At 36.3% G+C, this 23,024-nt stretch overlaps 2 protein-coding genes across 2 annotated transcripts in view; one reads left to right on the plus strand and one right to left on the minus strand.

Annotated features, from left to right (window-relative positions):
• Positions 1-6,627: 6,627 nt before the first annotated feature.
• Positions 6,628-8,815, minus strand: LOC311299360 (uncharacterized protein). Its single transcript, XM_084422876.1, has 3 exons — positions 8,356-8,815; positions 7,480-7,590; positions 6,628-7,379 (listed from the first exon to the last, which is right to left on the minus strand). The coding sequence occupies exons 1-3, from the start codon at positions 8,626-8,628 to the stop codon at positions 6,816-6,818; spliced, it is 948 nt and encodes a 315-aa protein (XP_084279002.1). The 5' UTR covers positions 8,629-8,815; the 3' UTR covers positions 6,628-6,815.
• Positions 8,816-11,138: 2,323 nt separating this feature from the next.
• The window catches only part of ptp4a3a (protein tyrosine phosphatase 4A3a), a 41,761-nt gene continuing 29,875 nt past the window's right edge, over positions 11,139-23,024 (plus strand). Inside the window, exon 1 of the mRNA XM_084423822.1 lies at positions 11,139-11,249. The gene's annotated coding sequence lies outside the window, so the exon portion shown is untranslated. The remainder of the gene's footprint in view (positions 11,250-23,024) is intronic.

A 23,024-nucleotide genomic window follows, 5' to 3' on the forward strand; every position in this document is an offset into this window, starting at 1 on the left:
AAAAAACTAAAAAAAACTAAAAAAAAATCTAGATTTGCCGCTTCCAACTTACTATGGTTTGGATGCGTTTCGATATTTTAACATGGAATGGGAACGATCAAATCTGTTTTGTTCTGACAGTAAAAGGATACAGTTATCAAATGCTTCTGTGGTTTGTTGATAATCTATAAATACAAATCTTTGAGTATGATGTTGTAACTTCTGAATAAGATGCCACTCGCATCTGGTTCGTTTAAACGCTTGGTGTTGTATCAGAGTACTTGATGCTTTTATATGCGAGGCCACTTCATTCTTTTCAGGTCATATACATGGCAATTTTTTTTTGTTTTTTGTTTGTTTATTTGTTTTGTGTGTTTTTTTGGCAGTTTTATGGCATACACAGTTTATATGTGTGTGTAAGTAGGTGACACCAGGCTGACTGGGGAATGATCTTAATACACTGAATACAGATCAATATCAATGTTATGTTATGTTATGTTACGTTACGTTACGTTACGTTACGTTACGTTACGTTACGTTACGTTACGTTACGTTATGTTATGTTGTTATGTTATGTCATGTTATGTTCAATAATCATAGCCGATACAGTTGGAGGTCTAGCTGGTATTCATGCTTACATTTCTTATTTGCATTCAGAAATATACAGTAGATTGTAAAACTGAGAATGATGTGTGACTTTGAACATTTTTATGAAATGTTGCTTCGTCAGGTACTGTATGATGTATAATGATATAAATGTTGAGAGATTGCTTTAATTTCCAAAAGGAACGTAATCTCCCTTTACAACTATCTGGGCCATTTAAAACCTTGTGAAGTCTTTTTATGAAACCCTGTTTTTTGTCCGTTTGTGAACAAATATAAGGATTATTGAGGCTATAATTATCTTATTTTTGTAAAATTAATTATTTTAAAGGGTGGTCTGCTGGATAAAAGGCGATGGCTTGTTTATTGCCTTGTGAGTTATTATTATAAGGCTTAGATGTGTTACTGAAAGCCTTGGGTGTTTGCTTCGATATCACTATACTAAAGTATCTCTAACTTGAATGTACATATTATATATTTGATTTCATTGTATTGCAGGTTTTATTTGTTTTACAGTGTCTGAATGACACAGTACATCAATGACACATCATTTCCCGGTATGTGTTGATGTTTAAAGGCTTACATGAGCACAAGAACCCGGGGGCCTCTTTTATAAAATGTTGCATAGAAACCGTCCTACATTTGATCTTATGATAATTTCTCAAATGTGCTATTCAGAGAACGAACGTACGCCCAAAAACTTTGTACGCCTCTCTTCCAGATGTGATTGTGAAATTTATAAATCGCAAATTATCTTCAAATTGTGCGCAGCTGAATGGTTTCAGATCTCCACCTTGTAAACACCAACTAATTAATGTCATTAACATAAAAGAGCACCAGTCCAATCCTTTACTTGAGAATGGCGAGAGGCAAAAATTGCTTAGATTTCCAAATACTTGCAGTACTCCGACTCTCTACCACAAGGAAAAGTGTGTATGTCTGCTTAGACCCTGATGGCGCAAAGCAATTTTCCACATCAAATTTTTATAAATATGAACATTGGTGTGGATTTTAGAATACGCACAGATTTGAACCAACGTTCATATCACTTTGACTTTGGAAAAGTGCTTTTAATACATATTTATATATATATATAGGGCTGGGAATCTATAAAAAAAAATTAACTGATTAATTGCACAATTTGCTGTAATTAATTGCAATTAATTGCATTTCCCCCAAGCTTGTAATCATCAATATTTAAACTTAGAATCACCTAATTAAATTAAACAACACAGGGAAAAAAACAGGAACAGGAAATATCCCTATATTAAAATAATATTAAAGGGATACTCCACTTTTTTTGGAAATAGGCTCATTTTACAACTCCCCCAGAGTTAAACAGTTGAGTTTTACCGTTTTCGAATCCATTCAGCCGATCTCCGGGTCTGGCGGTACCACTTTTAGCATAGCTTAGCATAGATCATTGAATCGGACAAGACCATTAGCATCTCTCTCAAAAAAATGACCAAAGAGTTTCGATATTTTTCCTATTTAAAACTTGACCCTTCTGTAGTTACATCGTGTACTAAGACCGACGGAAAATGTAAAGTTGCGATTTTCTAGGCTGATATGGCTAGGAACTATACTCTCATTCCTGCGTAATAATCAAGAAACTTTGCTGCCGTACCATGGGTGAAGCAGGCGTAATGATATGACGCAGCGCCTGAAAATAGTCCCCAGCTCGGTAACTTCCAACGTGACCGGGACTAAGTTTGTCTAACCTATTAGACCTATTTTCAGGCGCTGCGTCATATCATTACGCCTGCTGGACTCATGGTACGGCAGCAAAGTTTCTTGATTATTACGCAGGAATGAGAGTATAGTTCCTAGCCATATCAGCCTAGAAAATTGCAACTTTACATTTTCCGTCGGTCTTAGTACACGATGTAACTACAGAAGAGTCAAGTTTTAAATAGGAAAAATATCGAAACTCTTTGGTCATTTTTTTTAGAGAGATGCTAATGGTCCTGTCCGATTCAATGATCTATGCTAAGCTATGCTAAAAGTGGTACCGCCAGACCCGGAGATCGGCTGAATGGATTCGAAAACGGTAAAACTCAACTGTTTAACTCTGGGGGAGTTGTAAAATGAGCCTATTTCCAAAAAAGGTGGAGTATCCCTTTAAACATCAATATATCAATATATTATTCTTTTTCAATAATCAATCAACATAATCAATTTAACAGATTTTTTTTTTTACTAATTATTCAAATAAAATATAGTCCTACAAAGCTATTATTACCAGAGCTTGTGATCAGAGCAGGTAATTTTACCATTGTTGCACAGCATATATATATATATGAGGCCCCTGTTATCTAATTCCTAATATCTAATAGCTAATATCTAATAGTTATCTAATAGCCTATTCGGTTTTTGGAAAAACATAAGATCGATATCAGATATCAGTTGACACATTCAGTGCATGTTTGTTTTTAGCCATTTACATTTAGGCCTACTTTTTTTGAGATTTGTAAAATGAAATGAAGAAAGCCAGCATTGTATTTTCTCAAAGAGCCATTCAGTGTCTTTAAAAATGGGCTCTTTTTGTTTGTGATCACACTTAACTAAAACATTGAATTAAAAAATATATACATTTATTTGATTTATATTATATGATTACAACCTTAAATGTATTGTAATCTTGTGTCAGACTGTCATTGGCAACTTATTTATTATGCGAAGATGGTCACTTGTAGTCTGTTTTCTCATTCATGTAGCAAAGCTGTTAGCAGCTATTTTGTTGTTGCCATAAACCAGCCATTCATATTATTCATGGATTGTTAACAGCACAAGACACTGTTAGGACATGCTCACCTTCACAGAGTGAGGCTTTCAACTTTCATGAGAAATGTAGCTACTTTGAAATCCATGCCCATTGCATCCATACATCTCTCCTATATTTAACCCACTACGGTTTAAGTCTTGCACTTCGGGAGAGCACGATCAAAGATTTATCAGAGACAGGTAGACCCCAAAAATTATTCGAGCTGACAGTGCACTGCTGTTTAGGAATAACAGAATGGTAAAGAGCTGTATGGGGAAGCTGTAATTTTATACTTGTGCTTTGTAAATGTTTTCTATGTGCAGTATTTGATAATGTAAAACTGGTATTTTTGTGGTTTGTACGCTGCAGAATTATTTAAGGTGCACGCAGTTTTGTAAAAAAAAAAAAGGATGGGAAACTTTGAAAAAAATGATAATTTTGACTGAAGCCTGTATTTGCATGCATATTGACTGCTGGAAGCTGGAGGTCAATAAATTTAATTTGAATCATCCATTTTTTGTGTGTGTCTGAATGTAAGTCTAATTGCTTTTAATATTAAAGGGCTACATATGTAGGCTACATTTTAAAAACACACTATCATTTTATTTGGTAAATGAGAACCTGGCAGATATTTTCAGCAATGCAAAGTAAATCAGTAAGAATATGTACACTAAGAAAGTCAAGTGTATGTTAACCCTTGTGTTATGTTGGAATTCTGTGCACTCCCCTTATGGTTCGGGTCAAATTGACCCTAATTGGATTCAATACAATTCCTCAAAAATCACACTATGAAAAACAACAAAGATTCAGGTACAAACTGTAAACTTTTAATATCAACATTTGTCAAATATTCCAAAAAATATATATCTGAAGATATGATTTAATGAAAATGTTTTTTAACCATTTTTTTTAAAACTGTTTTGTTTTGACAAAATTTGAATATACATTATATTTATATATATTTGAATATACATTTTTCTAACTTTTTTTTTTTTTTTTTGCTTAGAACATCATAACTGAACAGTAAATCAATTAATCTGAGCTCATTTTTCCTGCTGTCTATGTCGAAGTCTCAAGATATTTCAGATATCTTGAATATATAAATGAGAGCTTATTTTACTATCTGTGTCTGTCAAAGATTTTCATTTGTAATTTGCAATTAATTCTGAACACCATGATTTAGCTTTTTCAAGTGTGTTTGGTTTGGGTTAGAGCACTTTTAGATACACTTACACTTTAGAACTGGAGTTGATGCCCTGACATACATAAAATAAATGTTTTTATTTTGTGTCTGTACAGTTGCTTTTGAATAGCTGCCTATGATGGTCAGATTGACCTGCGAACATCACAAACGTAATAGTAATTTTATATGTAAAAAAACAAACAAAATACCAGCATGTTGAAACTTTGCATGCATGTTCATGATGATGAAAAAAAAAAAAAAAAAAAAGATTTAATATTATTTCAGGTAGCTTGAAAAAATAAATGATAGGTACTTTTTACCATCTGTGGCTGACAAAATATTTTTCTGTATTGAAATAAGTGTGGAAAACCTATTTTTTTAGCTTCATATGGTAGTAAAAAAATAAAATAACAAAGTATAACCAAGAAATGTTATTATTTTGGGTCCGTACAGTTGCCTTAGAGCAGGGGTGGGCAAACTTTTCGGCTCAAGGGCCACACTGGGTTTTAAAATTTGACAGAGGGCCGGCCCAGTAGCAGATTATGAAACACGATTTCATCTTTTTTTTTTTTTGCGTGCATATGCTGCACACTGTAAACCCCTTGGTTAGGATTAGGGGTGCTGAGTGCGTGCCTATTACACGCCATTAAAGGGATAGTTCGCCCAAAAATGGAAATTCGGTCATCATTTACTCACCCTCAAGTTGTTTCAAACCTGTATGAATTTCTTTTTTCTGCTGAACACAAAAGAAAATATTTAGAAAAATGTCGGTAACCAAACAGTTGATGGACCCCATTGTTTTCCATAGTAGAAAAAAAAAAAAAATACTATGGAAGTCAATGGGGTCCATCAACTGTTTGGTTACCGACATTTTTCAAAATATTTTCTTTTGTGTTCAGCAGAAAAAAGAAATTCATACAGGTTTGAAACAACTTGAGGGTGAGTAAATGATGACCGAATTTCCATTTTTGGGCGAACTATCCCTTTAAGTGCGTATCATATGCACGCGAAAACTGAGTTTCATAAGAACTACAAATACAATTCGTGGTATTCGCACTTTCATGACATCGGGCTGAGCAAACACATTTACGTTGTGGCAACGTCTGCGCGAAATTCAACAACTGAGAGACGACATTCTGACAATACATTTTTTATGCTAGATATCCCCCATTTAGCATGTTATGTTTTGAGGTTAATTTTTAATTAGATGTTTGATAATTATAGCCTATACTTTTTAAATATTGTTTATCCTTATTATTATTTAATGGGCCTAACCATAAATTAGAAACAAAACACCTAAGTGTACACTTAGAAGAGTAAAAATGACAGAAGGTTACGTTCATTCAACTTTATTAAAACTGCATGGCAATCAATTTGCACTTCCAAAAGTCATACATTTGTGAAAAAAAAACGAAATAAACGAATATACAAATTTATTTTAAGTATAATAAAATAAAACATAAAAAGCAAAGGCAGATCAGAACATTTAATGAACAAAACCGGGTTCAGTAGCCTACATGGCAGACAGGGGAGCGTAGTCGAAAGCCGGGCGAAAAGGTCGGTAAACGGATTAACGGAATCAGGATCCATCCACAAATCCAGAGTAACGTTAGGCAAACTAAATAGCAGACAAATCAAAGGAAAAACTAAACGTGTGCAAGCGGTTACCAAACATTTTTTTCTCTGTGAGTTTTCAAAAAAAGGAAAAAACATTAACGTGCACCAAGTCTATGCCGCGGTCTGTTTGGTTTCCATGGTGACGCGTCTAGCTTGTTACGTGACACACCGCAGCCACAACAGCGCTGAATGAATGATGATCTGCTTTTATGTCATTTTTCCTTTTTTTACATTTGTTAGCTATGGCATGAAATATCTGATATTCCGATTGTCAAATATATGCCACGCAATATATATAAAGCAAAGTATTGCAAGAAAAAGGCAAAATGAATGCGATCTTAAGACATTTTTTTAAATACTCGACGGGCCGGATTAAACAGCCTAACGGGCCGTATGTGGCCCGCGGGCCGTAGTTTGCCCACCCCTGCCTTAGAGCGTTCAAATATGCGGGGACACCCGCGAACATCACGAAAGTAACAGTAATTTTGTTTGTATATGTCAAAAAACACCAGCATGTTGAAACTTTGCATGCATGTTCATGATGATAAATGAGAAAAAGTCACAAAATATCAAGAAAAAAAAAACATAGGTTAACCAGTATTTCCAGCAACTATAAAATCTAAACGGGTCAAATTGACCCGCAACATAACACAAGGGTTAAGTGCAGTTTTACATGTATGCCCATCTCACAGCATCTGAAGTGAAATGTCTAAAACTCTTGAGTGCTGCTGCATAGGACAGTTCAGAAACTGAACTCTTTGAGGGTCCACTAGAGGGACTGCATCCATCATTCTTTTGGCCCAAACTGTAAGCAGGAAAACAAGAGTGTGAATACGATCCACTGAAATTGGCATGCGCAGTTTGATTGGGCCAGTCCCATGTCTTCCTCTTGCATGCCAAACCGTGGTCTCCGTTTGCTCGGACCAGAAACACGTTTTCTAAGTTCCTGGTTGCACAAAGTACAGGTCTGTGCCTCGCGGAGGCGCTGCTTTCCCGCTGCAAAAGTGACTCAATGGAAAACGGGCTGGTAAACTTCTTTTCTGCCTCAGGACGTTTGCAGGTTGCCCTGTTTTCAGTCGCAGTCTTAAAGGGAATTTCTATGTTTCCATAAAGGTCAGGAAAAACGTCACACAAACCACGGAAGTGTCGTCGCAGTATCTTTGGGGTGATTTTACTATCATCCACTTTCCAAAAGTTGCGCTTTGCATTTGGGAACTGCGGATTTATAGGCACCTGAAAATGTGAAGGGAAAAAAACATCCTTAATAAAAGTCCAGTAATAATAATATAGCCCAATACTAATAATAATAGTAATAAAAAAAACAAATACCTACCTTTACAAAACAGTTGTTTGATGATAAACAGACTCTGATATTATTCCCAATGCCTTTTCTATCCCCATCCACAAATATCGTCACCGCATTCATTAACTGATGGGGAGGAAACAGTTAGGCTATAATTAAAATCAAATAAAACAATAGCCTATTGTAATAGTCTAGCCTATATGTTTCTGATGTTGCTTTTTTTATATATATATATATAAATAAATAAATAAAACAAAGAAACTTAGGAAAGTGGCTTATTGGTTTTAAAATAAAATATTTTAAAAGACAACAACATTCAATAAAAGTTTGCAATAAATGAGAAATTGAACCCAGGGCAAAAGACCTTATTCGCAGCAGCGCCATCTTTGATTTTTGACGGTAATGAAAGCGGACATCTCTTCAGTGGGTTGTACTGTAATTTAAATAAAAAATTTTTTTTTTTTTTTTTTGGACTGTTCTGCTAATAAAACACTGACGAAATATCTTTAATAAGAAATTTCAGTTGACAGAAAACTCCAGACAACATGCTGTGGATAATTATAAGTGATCTATGAGCTAAAGCTTTTTACGGCAAGTCTTTCCTTCACAGCCTCGCTTTCATTCATGTCATGGCGCTGCTCTAAATAAGGTCTATTCTTCCACCAAGTAGTATTTCTTTTTTAATTATTTATTTCCAACAAATAGCATGTAGCCTAGGCTACAATACAATAGAAATACAAAAAAATAAAAAAAAAGCGAGAGAGAGAGAGAGAGAGAGAGAGAGAGAGAGAGAGAGAGAGAGAGAGAGAGAGAGAACAGAGAGGGTAGCTACATATTGTTGAATAAGCATAAATAGATAGGCTACTTTTTATATTAAATTGTTAAATGGACATAGGCTTATAATTGATGCCGCAAAATAGGTAGGCTACAACAACTTACCTCGTAAAAGGTTAATCTTTTCTCAGGTGCGTTTTGAATGACATAAGCGATCAGACCCAGGTACGTCATTTTCTGTTTGGAGTATCTCTTGTATTTTCTTCTGACCACCAGCATGTCTGCGCGCTCTCGCTGCATCTCCGAGAACATCTGAAGTGAGCTGCTAGTGATGACAAGTGTTTGTCGTGGAGTTTGTCGGCCTATATATGAAGAACGACGGCTATAGTAGATGTAGATGTGCATTCCTCATTAATGTCTCTTTTACATAATTGATGGAGGTGTTAATTCGTGGGCGGGCATGCCTGGACCACCACAGTCTTGGCTATAAATGTTTTAATATTGTAACATGCACACACCTGAAATAAAGAGTTTGAAAATATAAAGAAATAATGTCAAACATAAACTAAAATTTAGAGACAAAATCTTAACATTGTATTAATAGTCACGTTGTATGTAGGCTATAATTGTCTTAATTTTAGGCTATTTTAAAACATAACAAATGAATATATATAATGACGTCATTATTTGTAATCTTTTTTAGATTAAATAAATGTAAAAACAAACCTAATGTTATATGATGGGATTGTTTAAGTGGTTCAGTATGGTTACAGTATGTTTCACACAGCCCTGCTGTTCCTCTGTTCCATGATTTATAGCACCTTTCTGAATCTCAAGGTTTTTTAGGAGAAATAATAAGTTGCTTTGTAATCACAGAGCAATACAAGCTTATTAGCAAACAAAGAAGTAAACCAATTGATTTAATTCAAAATGTGAATTCCCAACATTCCAATGTTTCCTGTCATTCACACGTGACATTCATGTGCAAATGAAATAATTCATAAGTGGCAATGAGTCCATTTAACTGACTTGTTCACAACCTCTTTAAATGATAACTGCATGTAAAATACAAAACAAATGAACAGATAATACAATAAATGTTTTCTTAACTTATTTATTTATAAAGTTATTCTTTGCTTAAATGTAGAACCGCGTTTTCTAAGTTGCACAAAGTACAGGTCTGTGCCGCGAGGAGGCGCTGTTTTCCCGCTAAAAAAGAGACTCGATGGAAAACGGGCTGGTACATTTTCCGTAAAGGTCAGAAAAAGTCACACACACCACGGAAGTGTCGTCGCAGTATTTTGGGTGATTTTACTATCATCCACTTTCCAAAAGTTACGCTAAGTTGCATTTGGGAACTTCGGATTTATAGGCACCTGCAAAAGTGGAGTGGACAAACATTCTTAGGCTAATTAAAGCCGAGAAACTTAGACGTTATTATCTCATAATATAACGATATATTATGTTTAATATTGTAACATGCATATACAACACCAGCCAGTTTGAACATTGAGAATACATGTAAAAATTCCCAAATATAGCCTACCAATAACATCCAAATACACATTTTATTAAATAATTAGGTGGTTGTTTTAATAGGCCTAGGCCTGTTATTTAAACCAATAAATAACTAGGGCGGCTATAAAATGTCGGTTATAATCTTTTATCATATTATTTGAATAAATAAATAAGAATGGGGTCCATAGCCTATACTGCTAAAAATACAACTCAAGGTTTTAATAAGGACGACAAGTTTTGTAGCATAGGCTAATCACAGCCACATACCAATTTTGATTGAATCTGGATCAAAACTTCGCATTCCCAACAGTATCAACAGCTTGGCTACTTTAAAGGCTACTAAAGGGTTAAGGGTTAATCAAAGCTGTATTAAATTGAATTTCGACCATATTCATGCCATGAGGGCATGCAGTTTTCTTAATTCAGACATTTAGATCAAATATCTTGTTAATAAACGCATATGAATATTGAATAAACGCATGAATATTTAAAAATTCCAAACAAACATGGACTCATAAAGATTTGAAATCGCGCTTTAGATTTTAATCTGGCGCTGTCGTCATGTTGCTGGTCGTGACGCAGAATCAATGGAGAGTGTGGGAGGACCAAATAATCGAGAACGTGCTAGGTAGTTCAATTCATTTTACAGAATCGATTCCTTTGAACACATCATTTTAAAAAGTCATATTCAACAACCGATTCAAGATTCACTGAGAACACTGATGCATGTTAGGGAAAGGGAATCCCCACAAGTTGTATTTGGAATGTTCCGCTATTACTTATTTAAAATATGCTGGTAAGTTTTTTTTTTTAATATATATAATTTTTTAATTTTATATTAGGCCTATATATATAGGCTATATCTTTATTTTCTTTTTTTCAATTTTTTTTTATCATATTGTTGCATATGATGTAATTTAGGCCAACGATGGCTATATTGTGTTGAAACTAATTGTGCAACATTCACAGTTTAAATTTGGAACATGTTAGTAGCCTAACAATTAGATAGACTAACAACAATCTAAATAATACGTAATATCCAGTCTATGGTAGGCCTAAATGTAATATCCTAATAATTATTATTATAATAATTTTTTTTGCCCTATTTATAGTATAGCCACACACAACTATTTTTATTTTATTTTTTTATAAAATTGACAGCCAATTCAAATTCGAAAACTCACTTAGGATAAAAAAAAAAAAAATGCCTATGCTGTTCGTCCATTATTAACAGTGGCTGTTTTCGTCCAAATTGAAAAAAATAATAAAAATAATACATTTTAGTCACACTGATTTGTACATTCATTTGATGAATCAAACGTTATCAAGGTTTGTTAGAACTCCGACAAATTGATCTGGTTGAACCATTTGGTTTTGTGAATCGGTTCGTCTGATTCACGAGAAAGAATTTCGAACAGAACGATTGGCTCGCGAATCAGACATCACTACGATCGCATGGCGAGGCTGGAGTCACTCAGACATTGTAGATTATTTGCTGGAACCTTTCGGTGAGTAGAATGAAGGCACAATCTTTCGCAATCTATTTTAATAAATGCGTATTATATGTTAAAAACTGACTGTTGAAAATAGACTTGATGAGCGACCAGAGCGCCATGTATGATGAGCATTCAAGCAGATTGTGTGGCTGAGGAGGGTGTTGCCCAAATACCGGCTTTCTGTCGGAATTCATGGTTGGCAGAGTTATCAGTGTAGTTTTCGGTTATTTTTCCTGAATTATAGTAGCTGTAAATAACAGTTTGCATAAAAAGCTGTGTTAATGTCCTTAACATGCTGTTTTGTGGGATATGTCGAGAGAAATGTCCGGGGGGGACCAGCCTAAACTAAATGTTACAGGATTTTAGTAAAATAACAAAGACTATACACGATTTTCGTTTTAAAATGATGTTTAATAATTTTGTATTGTCAGTCTAAAGGCCAGTTTCAACGGTTTAGGGCGACATCTTGTCATTTTTCTGTCCACGTCTATGTGTCGTTAAAGCTCCAAATTGAAAGCTATGTACGAAGTAGGCTACTTCTGTGGAGGGGGGGAATAGACCTATATAAGATTGAAAAAATTGGTCGTGTAACTTTTTTTTTTTCCATGATAAGAGCCCTTGGGTATTTTAGTATTATTGTCAATTGGAGAGTAAACATGTCTTTCTACCCATACCATCGCAGCATCTGGTTTGAAACCGGAGTAATTCAGCCAGGTCACCCACATCACAGATTCATATTTTAGTCAGGATTTGTGCCAGTTTCATAAGTCTTTTGACATAAGAGGGATGCTGAACAAGGTAATTTCTTCTATTACTGAGTGATGACATTTTAGTGGTATGCATTGTGTTTGTGTTCTGTAGACCAAGATTAATAGCAGAAAGTAAGACACCCACCCAACAGGTCATTCACCATTCAGACTGACAATTCACATTTACAGATGACTTTTACAAGTTATCTTACACATTTGACTGCTATGGTTGCACTTTGGCTACATTTTCATTTTGTTAGGCCTATTTGTTGTCAGCTTTGTTTGCTATAGTGTTGCAACTACAAATGGCGTTTGTAGAGTTGTTTTTAATTCATACTGCCCGCTCTCACATGTTTTAACTAATGTCTGCTTAAAGACTGGAGGCAAAGCTGTTTTCTGCTGAAGAAAATGTTTTAGCGGAGCAAGTCAGCTGTTTTCATCAGAAATGCATCACATTTACGCTCCAAGCCCGTGGTATTTTTGTCTGCTTTGCACATTGTTTTTCATTCTCTACATTGGACTTCTTATGTGGTAAGAGAAAGACCAGCAAATTCTCAGGACCAAGAATTCTGCAGAGCTTTCCCCAAGAGGGTCCCGATCCTCAAATAAATACTTCCACATGACCTTCAGTCCGTGTGCCAGAAAGAGCTGTTTCTGCACTCTCAGTGACGTACAGGATTCCTTGAGATGTCAGTGACTGCTCTTTTTTTTTTTGCAGTGCGGTTTTAGCTATATGGAGCTCCTCTTTTGTTCAGTTCCTTGGGAATTTTACTTGCCCTGAGCTGTGGTCTATAAAACTTGATCGCGAGGTTGTAGGGTGCCAGGGAAATGTAGATCTCATCTGCCCAGCTGGATAACTATGATCAAGCAGGCACTAACATCTTACATGAAAGAAAAATCACATGGAGCTCCTTCCTAAAGTGCCAGAGGTGGTGTTTGTCCATGGTAGGGGTCACGGAGCTCTTTATTCTAATCATATCCGAAAAATCGTTGTGTATTCTCTCTAGGTTTAGGACTTTGATAGTTACCAGCCCCTGCAGAATGAAAATGAATAAACATGCTCCTATCTCCAGCTTTGAAGTATGTGCCAAAGTTGGTGAGCATCAGCCAGCACTTAACCCCAAACCGGATATGGGTCATGCAATTATCTGTTTGATAAACAGTTGTTAGCCACACACAGTGTGCCAGGGTGTATGCCAACTTGCACTTAGCCGCAGGTGATTTAGGCTAATTTCTGTTCCAGATGTTAGTCATTTAGGCAATGTGCTGATAAGATGCGACTTGTGCATCTTTGTGGGGCGAATTTCAGTGCAGAGCATTTAACGTGCATAATAATAAAGGATACTTTTTTAAATTCCATGCGTTTATTAGCTTAAATTGGACATACTAGGAATATTTTCATTATTAATATTAACTCATATTGTCATTGCATGCATGCATTCTTGTGCACAAGAACATATTTGCTTAGGTACAAGACTCTTAAAATGACTACGATTGGACAGGTTTTCACTGCTTTTCTCAGGTTTAGTTGCTGACTCAAAGCTGAAGTGGGATTGGTGGTCCAGGTGGTTTGTCTCCTGTTCATTTGTGTGTGAGAACTCTCTCAGTTCAATGATGTAAGTTTTCTTGCAGGTGCACATCAGCGCAGCACACACAGATGTATTGAACTGTGGGTACATCCAGTTTTACTCAAACAAATAACATCACGCAAATCAATCAGAAACACTCTCCAGCCGACTGGAACTTTATTCATCATGTCAAATGATGGAATTCCAATGGGAGCTTAATGTGAATTATTGATCATCTGCCCATCCAGAAAAAAGAAACCAGTTATGAAAATGTGTGCCTAATTGGAAGTGAATTGATTTCTGCTAACATTCCTTAAACAAAGAACATGTCATGGAAAAATATCATTCAGGAAATAGAGGTGGGCGATATACGGTTGACACGATTAACCTATGGAAATTTGTCAACCTGTAGAGATTTTTGACTATCGTCTCTATTGTGGTTACACTCATGTGACGTTGCTGTGCTGCGCAGTAGCAGTAAGCTGCGAAAGACAACTCATTTTTTCAGTATATGTGCATGCTCTCTGCGCGAGACACGCGACATGAAGCCCTTGCTCATAGAGCGCGTGAAAACTGAACTCGCTTTTTGCGCCTAATTGGGCTTGAACGGTTAAATACACATACCTATGTGTCAAAGTGAAGTCATGTCTTAAGTAAACGTAAGCAGTTGAGAAAGAACAATGCACGAGTATAATGGATCCGTGCAGTCGGTCTTAAAGTGATAGCATCCAAATTTACCTGTGGTCATTATTAATGTTATTCAAACAACAAAAAACAGAGAAAATCTCTCACTGCTCTTGACTGAATCACTTTTGTAACTTTAATAAGAATAAATGTAGGCTATATTTAATTTACACAGTAAATACCATGCATTGATTTATTTATTTTTTATATACATTTAATTATACATTTTATGTAGTAGGCTATTTCCAGTGCTTGATGTTTTTCAGGTAGGTCCATGTGTCTTGGTTCTATGGTTTTCTTTGGTCTTTCTTAATCACTGTTTATTTGTCTTCAGGAAGCTTGAGAGTTTTTTAGGCTAGTATTTGTTTTTTAAATGAAATAAAAAAAAATCTGTGTAATCGACTATTGTTTCCAGTGTCGACAAGTAGTAGCTGTACCATTTAGTCGACTAGTCTTGCACATCCCTAAATGACCACATTTTAGGGATGGGTTCCTCAAATCAGGCTCTTTCAGTCATGCAAGTACAGCTCCTTTTTCTTTGAACGGGGGAAACATCAAATTATCCAAAGCTGTTCACCACGATTAAATCACCAGTGAAATCTGACAGCAACTGTATAATAAATTTTGTTTCTAAAAGCTCGGATCATGACAAAAAACCCTGCATTTTTCATGCTAGACCAGTCATTATGCGCATATCTCAGAACACTGACTGTTTCTATAGCTGCCAAAGCTTCTAAAGGCGGCTGCAGTGACGCAGTGACTTTGGCTCTTTTATTTAGAAGACGGGACTTCTTCCGCCATATTGCGCTTTGCATTTTCCCATTCATAGTAATATGAGTGCTCTGTCTTTGTATATCTAAAGTCTTTGGTTTATCTCAACCCTGATCAAACTCGCTTAACTGAAGGGGTGGTATAATGCCCCTTTTCACAAGATGTAAAATAAGTCTCTGATGTCCTCAGAGTGTGTATGTGAAGTTTTAGCTCAAAATATTTTTTTATAGCATGTTACAGGGTCTCCGCGGATCCTTAAAAAGTCTTAAAAGGTCGTAAATTAGATTTTTCAAATTCAAGGCCATAAAAAGTCTTAAAAATCATGTTTTTTAAAAAAATGTCTTATTTTTACTTATGAAAGGTCTTAAATTTTAGATGACACTTTGACTTATCTAAATGCTTTCGAAATTGAAATCTAATTAGCGTAGGCCTACGTATTATTTTTTTAAATCTATCTTGGTGGATTTGCTTGTTCACGTGACAATTCGCGTCACTTAAGGCAGTATTAGCCTACGTCTGTCTCCTGCACGCGAGAGGAAAGAAAACGAATAAATGTCAGTTCGATTTAAGTTCATTCTTTATGTGCTTAGGAGTGTGCGATGTTGTCTGTGAACTATGATGATATTGTAGGCTAATCATTGTTTTAACTATGTACGAGGCACTCGCTTTCACTGCGTGATGTGTCAGTGCAGTTATAGATGTCCCTAAATGAGTTTTTGTCTTATATTTATATCATATTATGTTGTTATATTAGAATATCACATGAGCAAGAGTGCCATTTTCCTTTGCACAACTGCAAATGTGCTATTTATTTTATACAACAGTTAAATTAAAAATAAAGTTAACATTGTGAGTTATTTTGGACACAATATTGTCAATTTTCACTTTATATCGCAGACGAGAATTTCACAATGAAGCCGTAGTCCAACAGACAGCGATGTTTTTATTTTATTTTATTTTTTTACTGAAATCCGCGTTTTGAACGAATCCTTTCAACGATTCAATGAACAATCAATTTCTGAATGAATCAGCCTTTTGAACAAATCAGTTGACTCCAACAACTCGCTTATTAAGACAGTGACTTGCCGCCACCTACTGGTGGTTTCAGTTTCATATTTAAAGTATCCTTTAATTAAAATGTTAAAATTATAAATCATTTCATATTTAAATATTGAATAGCTTTATTTATGCAATTGTAAATGAAGTGTAAATATAGTAATGCCAGTTTAGATGCCGCTTCTGTGTCACCTCTGCACTGCAAGGATGGATTTTAATTTAAATTAGAATAACACAGTACCAATGTCAAATTAAATAATTAATTTAATTTGAATGTTAGAATTTGACATAAAAGGTGATGCATACCTCTAAATACGTTTAGAAACAATGTCCATATATAGGTGAAAATGCCCCTGGAAATCAATTTAAGGTGGCAAATATTGCCCCTTAATAAAAATGTTCATTTCTGTCAATGCTGTGAACTGACCACTATAGAATATAAAAATTATGAATATCTTCGTGAGTCTGCTTTCAACAACAGGCCTAAACCAGCCGGGATACCAGTACAAAAACACAATCAGAAAAATATCATCTAATTATTATCAACAAAACTTTGAAAATATATAGACATTAATTTTGATTTCTTCAGGTCTTAAAAAGGTCTTAAAAAGCCTTAAATTTGACTTTAAAAATTGTGCAGATACCCTGTGTTAAAATCGTCCCTTTTTGAGGGTGAGCAAAAACGCGTCGTTTTGTGTGTGTCCATTTAAATGCAAATGAGCTGCTGCTCCCTTTCAAAAAGAGGGCGGAGCTACAACAGCTTGTGTGTTAGCAGCTCTGATTACCTCACGCAGACACGCACTGAAATGTCGGAGTCGGACAGTGATGGAGAGACTCGAGAAGAAGTGAACATGTAGAATGCAACAGGACATTTCTGAATGGTTAGTTGATGAATTAATGTAGAATTAATGAGTTAACTAGCCTATCTTCTTGTCATTGATTAGCATATTCTGTCATGATAATCTATAAATGCGTTCCCGGGGAGGGGTTTATGTAAATTTTAGGGTTTGTGATGTCACTAACCCGAGAGGAAGCTCGTCTAGTCCCTATCAGTCAGTTTGGCGTTTGTTGTAGTCCTTAAAAATTGATTTCTGTAAAAGAAAATATCTCCCTTTGCTTTGAACTTTGAGCGTTGTAACTTTGCAGATTGTTTATGCTCAAACAGCAACATAACGCACTAACTAAAGTTAGAATAGTTAAATCATAATCAACTACCCCTTTAACTGAAATTATCTAGTAACTCTGAAGACCCTGATTAGCTTGTTCCGGTATGTTTGATTAGGTTTGGAACTAAACTCTGTAGGTCAATGGCCCTCCAGGACCGGATTTGAGGAACCCTGTGTTAGGACTTCAGTGTTGCAGCACCAGGACCTAAAGAAAAGCGTTATTAAATGATTCATTCATTAGCCGCGTTTCCATTACCCTTCAAATTGCGCAAATTGAAATTGCGAATTGAAAATACGCCCAATGGAAACACGTCAATTTCGCAAAAACTCCCATTTATCTCAAAAAAGTTTTTACGCTCGCATGAGGTGGTTTTTCAGGCAATTCGAAAAAGAAATATTTCGCAAACCTGCAATGGAAACATTTACAGTACAGGTCACCTGACGTAGATGACGCGGTGTGTTTGGACAGAATACGAGACAGAGTTCTTTATTAAATTCATATAAGACAAAAGAATTACAGGAATAATGGATTCTAAACCTCAAATAAATGCCACAATCAAGACCTCGAAGCAGAAATGAGGGAGAAACACCCAGAAACACCTCAATGTGCCGCTCTCAAGTATAATAAGGGTCGTTCCTTACCATTAATGCTTGGAAAACACACATACATCTCCTTCGATTAATAATAATGGCTAGTGCAGTGGCTCGGATATAGTACATAAACCTACCAACGTCCGTTGCCATGGTTTTTGGAATGATTTTACTTATTGCGAGAGGAAAAAAATGAAGTTTTAGTCGCATAACATCGGTTAATGGAAAAGCCGTCATTTAGTTTTTTAGTACATTTAGTTTAGTTCATTTAGTTCATTTAGTGTCATTTAGTAGCCTACTGTTTAATAATATCATATTGCAGATTTGCAGTTCAAACCTCATTATCATTTTCTGACCACTCATGCCGCCCTGTTTTATATTGTCATCCTTCAGCTATTTCTGTGTGAAAAAGATGTGCGCAAACCCAATTCAGTTTCTTCTTCGACAATTGTAAGAACCTCCCATGTCCTTTACATAACAAACATCTTAAAGTCCCTGTAAAGGCAATTCTACAAAAAAATTCTAAACACATTATAAGTGCTAGAAATGTATTGCTAAAACATGTTACAAAGACTGAGAACTGTGAAGTACTAAATTGTGGAGTTAGACCGTTTAACAGTTTTTCACCCTTGCTGTGAGCCGGATTTTTTGGGCGGGGCTAAAACGGGGGCTCGATGACGCACTGCGACCCCCTGAGCTTGATTGGGCCCCTACTTGATGACGCACGGAGTCACTAAGCCTATTGCTCAATCGCGAGTTACTATCAGACCGCCTACAGTTTGCTAGCTACTATGCCCACGGCTCTGGCTATGCCTTCGTCATGTAAATGCGTATTCCCTGGATGCAATCACTTAGAAAACAGATCGGTGTCCTTATTTAAATTTCCGAAAAATGATCATATCAAGACGAGGTGGATTTATCTTGTGAAGAGCTAACGTTACCTTGATGGAGAGCTGATGATCACCACCACACCCGCCTCTGTAGAGATCAGGATAGTTTACTTTCGTTGGAGACAACTGGAATTCACTGATAATCCGCTGTTACTGGTGAATGGGGCCGAACCGACTATCTCCCGCTGTCCGCTTCGGCCTTCATCCTCCCGTCGCGCCGACATGCACGAGCTGTGCGCGAGTCATATTTCCCGCGAGTGGGCGTGGTTTCAGCGCAGCCAGCGGACACGCCCCCAGCGTTTGAGAGCTGAGACTACTGCTCATTTTTTCGAGATTTTGATAGCTTATTTTATTTACTTGGCGGCTTTTTTAATCATTGAAATTGGGCTGGGTGGCTAATAACACATTTTTCGGTGGTATGACAAACTCAGAACACACACTTAATTTTGACTTTACAGGGACTTTAAACTGTAAACTCTCAAACATGCAGCTGCCAAACAACATTTCAGCTGTTGCCAAGTAAACATAACTTTGGTTTCGTTTTTCACAGCAGGGGAGTTATTAAGCCGTACGCTCCAGAGCTCCTACTGATGTGCTCTTACTTGTGTTAGAAGTGTTTAGTGTTGCTCTGACAACTCCTTGTCTACCTTAATTGTGTTCTGTCTGTACAGAGAAATAGAACTCTTTGTGACTTGTAGCACTTGTCAGTGTTTCCCACATGATCCTCCTCCCCAGAAATTGGCTTTCAAACAAACATTTTTATTGCCATTTTAATAAATTACTTTACAATAAATGAATAAAATGTGGTTTTCTATAACATAATGTATTTTACCAGCCAGTAAGTAGATTTTATTACCATTGCTAACTAGGGCTGCACGGTATATTGAAGTTATCAATGTATCGATATTTATATCGCAACGGCTTGCGATAACAGAATGAATACTTTAAAAAGTTTCAATAAGTCAAAGTTTTAGGTTGACGCAAAAAGCAGATAATATAGACGACAAAAATACACACGGTTCACTTCGGGTGGGAATCTTTAGGCACCTCGCGATCTGATCCGATTCCGATTCTAGGAGTCACGATCCAATTCAAAAACGATTCTTGATCTACTTTTTTTTCTTATTAATTCATTTGTTTACCAACTTGAAAATCTTAAAATATTTTTATTTATTTAATTACATATGTAATTTTAAGCAGGGTTGGTAAGATCCGCTTTTTTTGCCTCCAATACCGATTCCGATACCTGGGATTCAGTATTGGCCGATACCGAGTACCGATCCGATACTAAAATAATAATAAATAAAACAGTGCTGAATTACCTAATAAACTGTATCTGTTTTGAGTTAGTTCACGTACAGGGTCCGAAATTAACTTTTTGGCTCACCTGCCACGGGGACTGGTAGATGAAAAAATCCACCAGCCAAGCATATTTTTTACCGGCGAAAATAATAAACAGCCTTTTTTTTGGTCACATATACATTCATTTCAGTAGGCTACATTTAATTGAGATAGGTAGGCCATAAAAAATGTCCAGAGCTAAATTTGAAATGTATAATAAAAAAATCTATATATTGATCAAAATGAGAGAAATATATGAAATATTAGGTAGGCCTACTATCATTGGGTAAAAAAAAAAAAAAAGAGTCAATCATGTGGAAGGGAAGGCAGAACGTACTCGGTTACTTACGTAACCTCGGTTCCCTGAGAGATAAGGGAACGAGTATTGCGTTGCAAACGCTATGAGAAAATGGTGCAGAAGCAGCCTGGCCAGCGGCGGAGTATGCACGATCCGCGAGTGCTGAAGACGTTCTGCACGGCTTTCATGGGTGCGCGGCCTCTGCTCTCGAGTCTCCGACTGCTAGCAGGACACAAATTAGCGGCGACCGCTTCTTCCAGTGGCGGTCGCTTCACATATCCTTTTTCCTCAGCGCCGTCAACAGCGTTAACTGTACGTACACACCGCCGACGACTTGAGCTGCAAAGAAGCTCTGGCCGCCTTGTCAAGGACGCTTGTCAAAAAGTATGGGGAAGCTTGACGCTTTGGCCGCTCTGAATAGTGAGTGCGCACGCGCGACCGGGGCTCTCTCTCTCTCTGCTCGTTCTTAAGAGGCAGAAGAGCGCGGGCCCGCTGAAAATGTCATATTTTGGTATGAACATTCACATTCACGATAGCTTTTTGAGATTTACTCGCCAAACGGAAAATCTACCCGCATTTGGCGCTTGGCGGGTGTTCATTTCGGACCCTGTTCACGTAGTGTAACTGCGTAGCGCTTCTGTGTTGCACGTCACACGTATCACACACATGACCAGCGTCGGCCAATAGTGAGCCTACGTGTGACGTACAACACAGAAGCGCTACGCAGTTACACTACGTGAACTAACTCGAGGCCCAGAGAGAAGGAAATGAAAAGTGGAATAAAGTCGTTATTTTTGTTGTTTTTTGCGCACGAAAAGTATTCTCGTCGCTTTATAAACTTAAGATTGAGCCACTGTAGTAACTTGGACTATATTAACGATGTATTTAATGCATTTTCTGGGCCAGCAAGTTATAATGTCTTAGAAGCCTGTGGAGGAGTGAGACAGCTCTCAGATTTAATCAAAAATATCTTAATTTGTGTTCCGAAGATGAACGAAGGTCTTACGGGGTTGGAACAACATGAGGGTGAGTAATTACTGACAGAATTTTCTTTTTTGGGTGAACTAACCCTTTAAGAGGACTGTCTAATAAGGTTACTGTCTAGTAAGGTTACTGTCTAGTAAGGTTGCCGCTTGTATGACTCAAATTAATGATAAACAATGTACACTGTAAAAATTAAACCGTGATTTTTACGGTAAAAACACGGCAGCTGTGGTTGCCAGAACTTTACCTTCAAAAGTACGGTAGCAACGTTATTGGTTTTACAGACTTAACTTAAAATTTACAGTAATAAACCGTATTTTATCATCTGATATAATGTGAATTTACCATCCTATTGAACTATTAATATCTGTTTTGTACCATTGTAATACACTCATAACCACCAATCACAGCAGTGATGAGAGTCACATGATCAATCAAAGCTCATCACAAGCAGCTCTTCCACAAGAAAGTTAATACTAATTTATAAAAGCTGCATAGTGTCATTCACACAAACATTAAACACCATCATGGTAACACATGAAATTTAAAAAATGCAATAAACATTAATTTAACAACATTAAATGTAACATAAAACCCTAATGTACATAACTGATTAGAAAAAAAGAAGAAAAAAAAACTAAGAAACAGTTATTTCAACAAAAATACATCAAATGTGAAGTGTCACACAGGGAATTGTGGGAATGCCAATTTACGGTTTTTTACTGTAAATTATACAATGAGTTGTTCTTTTTCACTTTCAAAAACCGTAAATTTAACGGTATTTTACAGCAAAATTACATTAAATGTACCGTTAGATCTATCACAGTTATTTACCGTATATAGTACGGAAACTTTCTGTTAACCAATTAACAGTTTTTCACTGTAGCATTTTTACAGTCTTTTACCGTTAAAATTACGATCATTTTTTACAGTGTATGTATACTATCAAATTAAAAAACATTTCTTTTTAAATTTTAAGCGCAGCTTTTTAATGAAGCTGCAACATGATATGATAGATAGGACAGAACAAGAAAGGCTAACTATAAACTTTCATTGCGGTTTCGGTTTTCGGCCAAGTGCATCCAGAATTATCAGTTTCGGTTTCGGTTTCGGCACAGAATTTTCATTTCAGTGCATCCTTGCAGTGATGCTTTCTTGTGAAAATTGTTTGTTGGATATTTTTATTTTTTAAATATCATTTAAATAGATTTTACACACTGAAAGCATTATCGTATCGCATTAATAAACATGTCATCACAGATCATATTTCTTTTCAATATTGTTCTACCCAGTTGCTAACTAATAGCAGCATTTTGAGTCAGACCTAATGAACTGTGGTTCAGTAAGTGAGTGTCTAATCTGAGATGATTCAGTCAGGAAGTGAGTTTGTCTGACCGATTCAATCTGATATAATTTATTGCCTTGGTGTTGCAGAGTCAAGCGCAGTGGCTTTCCTTAACAGAGACTCCGGAAACACTGGTGGAATTCATCTTTTATCTGCTTTTAATTAAGCTCAGTTCATTGGTTGTGGATTGAGGTGTACTAAATGTAATATTTAGCCAACATACATCAGATATCAAACTGTAGTCTTCCAGGAGGCATTGTTCCATACATTTGATTCAGGATCCAAGATGACAGTTCTCATGACAGCCTCTCTGACTCGCACCAAATGCGTCATTGTACAGATGT

This window comes from Rutilus rutilus (genome assembly GCF_951802725.1).
Source record: "Rutilus rutilus genome assembly, chromosome: 11".
Classification (NCBI taxonomy): Eukaryota; Metazoa; Chordata; class Actinopteri; order Cypriniformes; family Leuciscidae; genus Rutilus; species Rutilus rutilus.

Bases quoted from the DNA above. Each gene is read 5' to 3' on its own strand.
- LOC311299360 (XM_084422876.1), bottom strand. From the start codon at position 8,628: ATGCACATCTACATCTACTATAGCCGTCGTTCTTCATATATAGGCCGA. The intron at 7,591-8,355 runs CAATTATAAGCC...ATAGCCTAACTG, and splicing joins GCCTACCTATTTTGCGGCAT to TTTCCTCCCCATCAGTTAAT. The intron at 7,380-7,479 runs GTAGGTATTTGT...TCACATTTTCAG, and splicing joins CAAACAACTGTTTTGTAAAG to GTGCCTATAAATCCGCAGTT.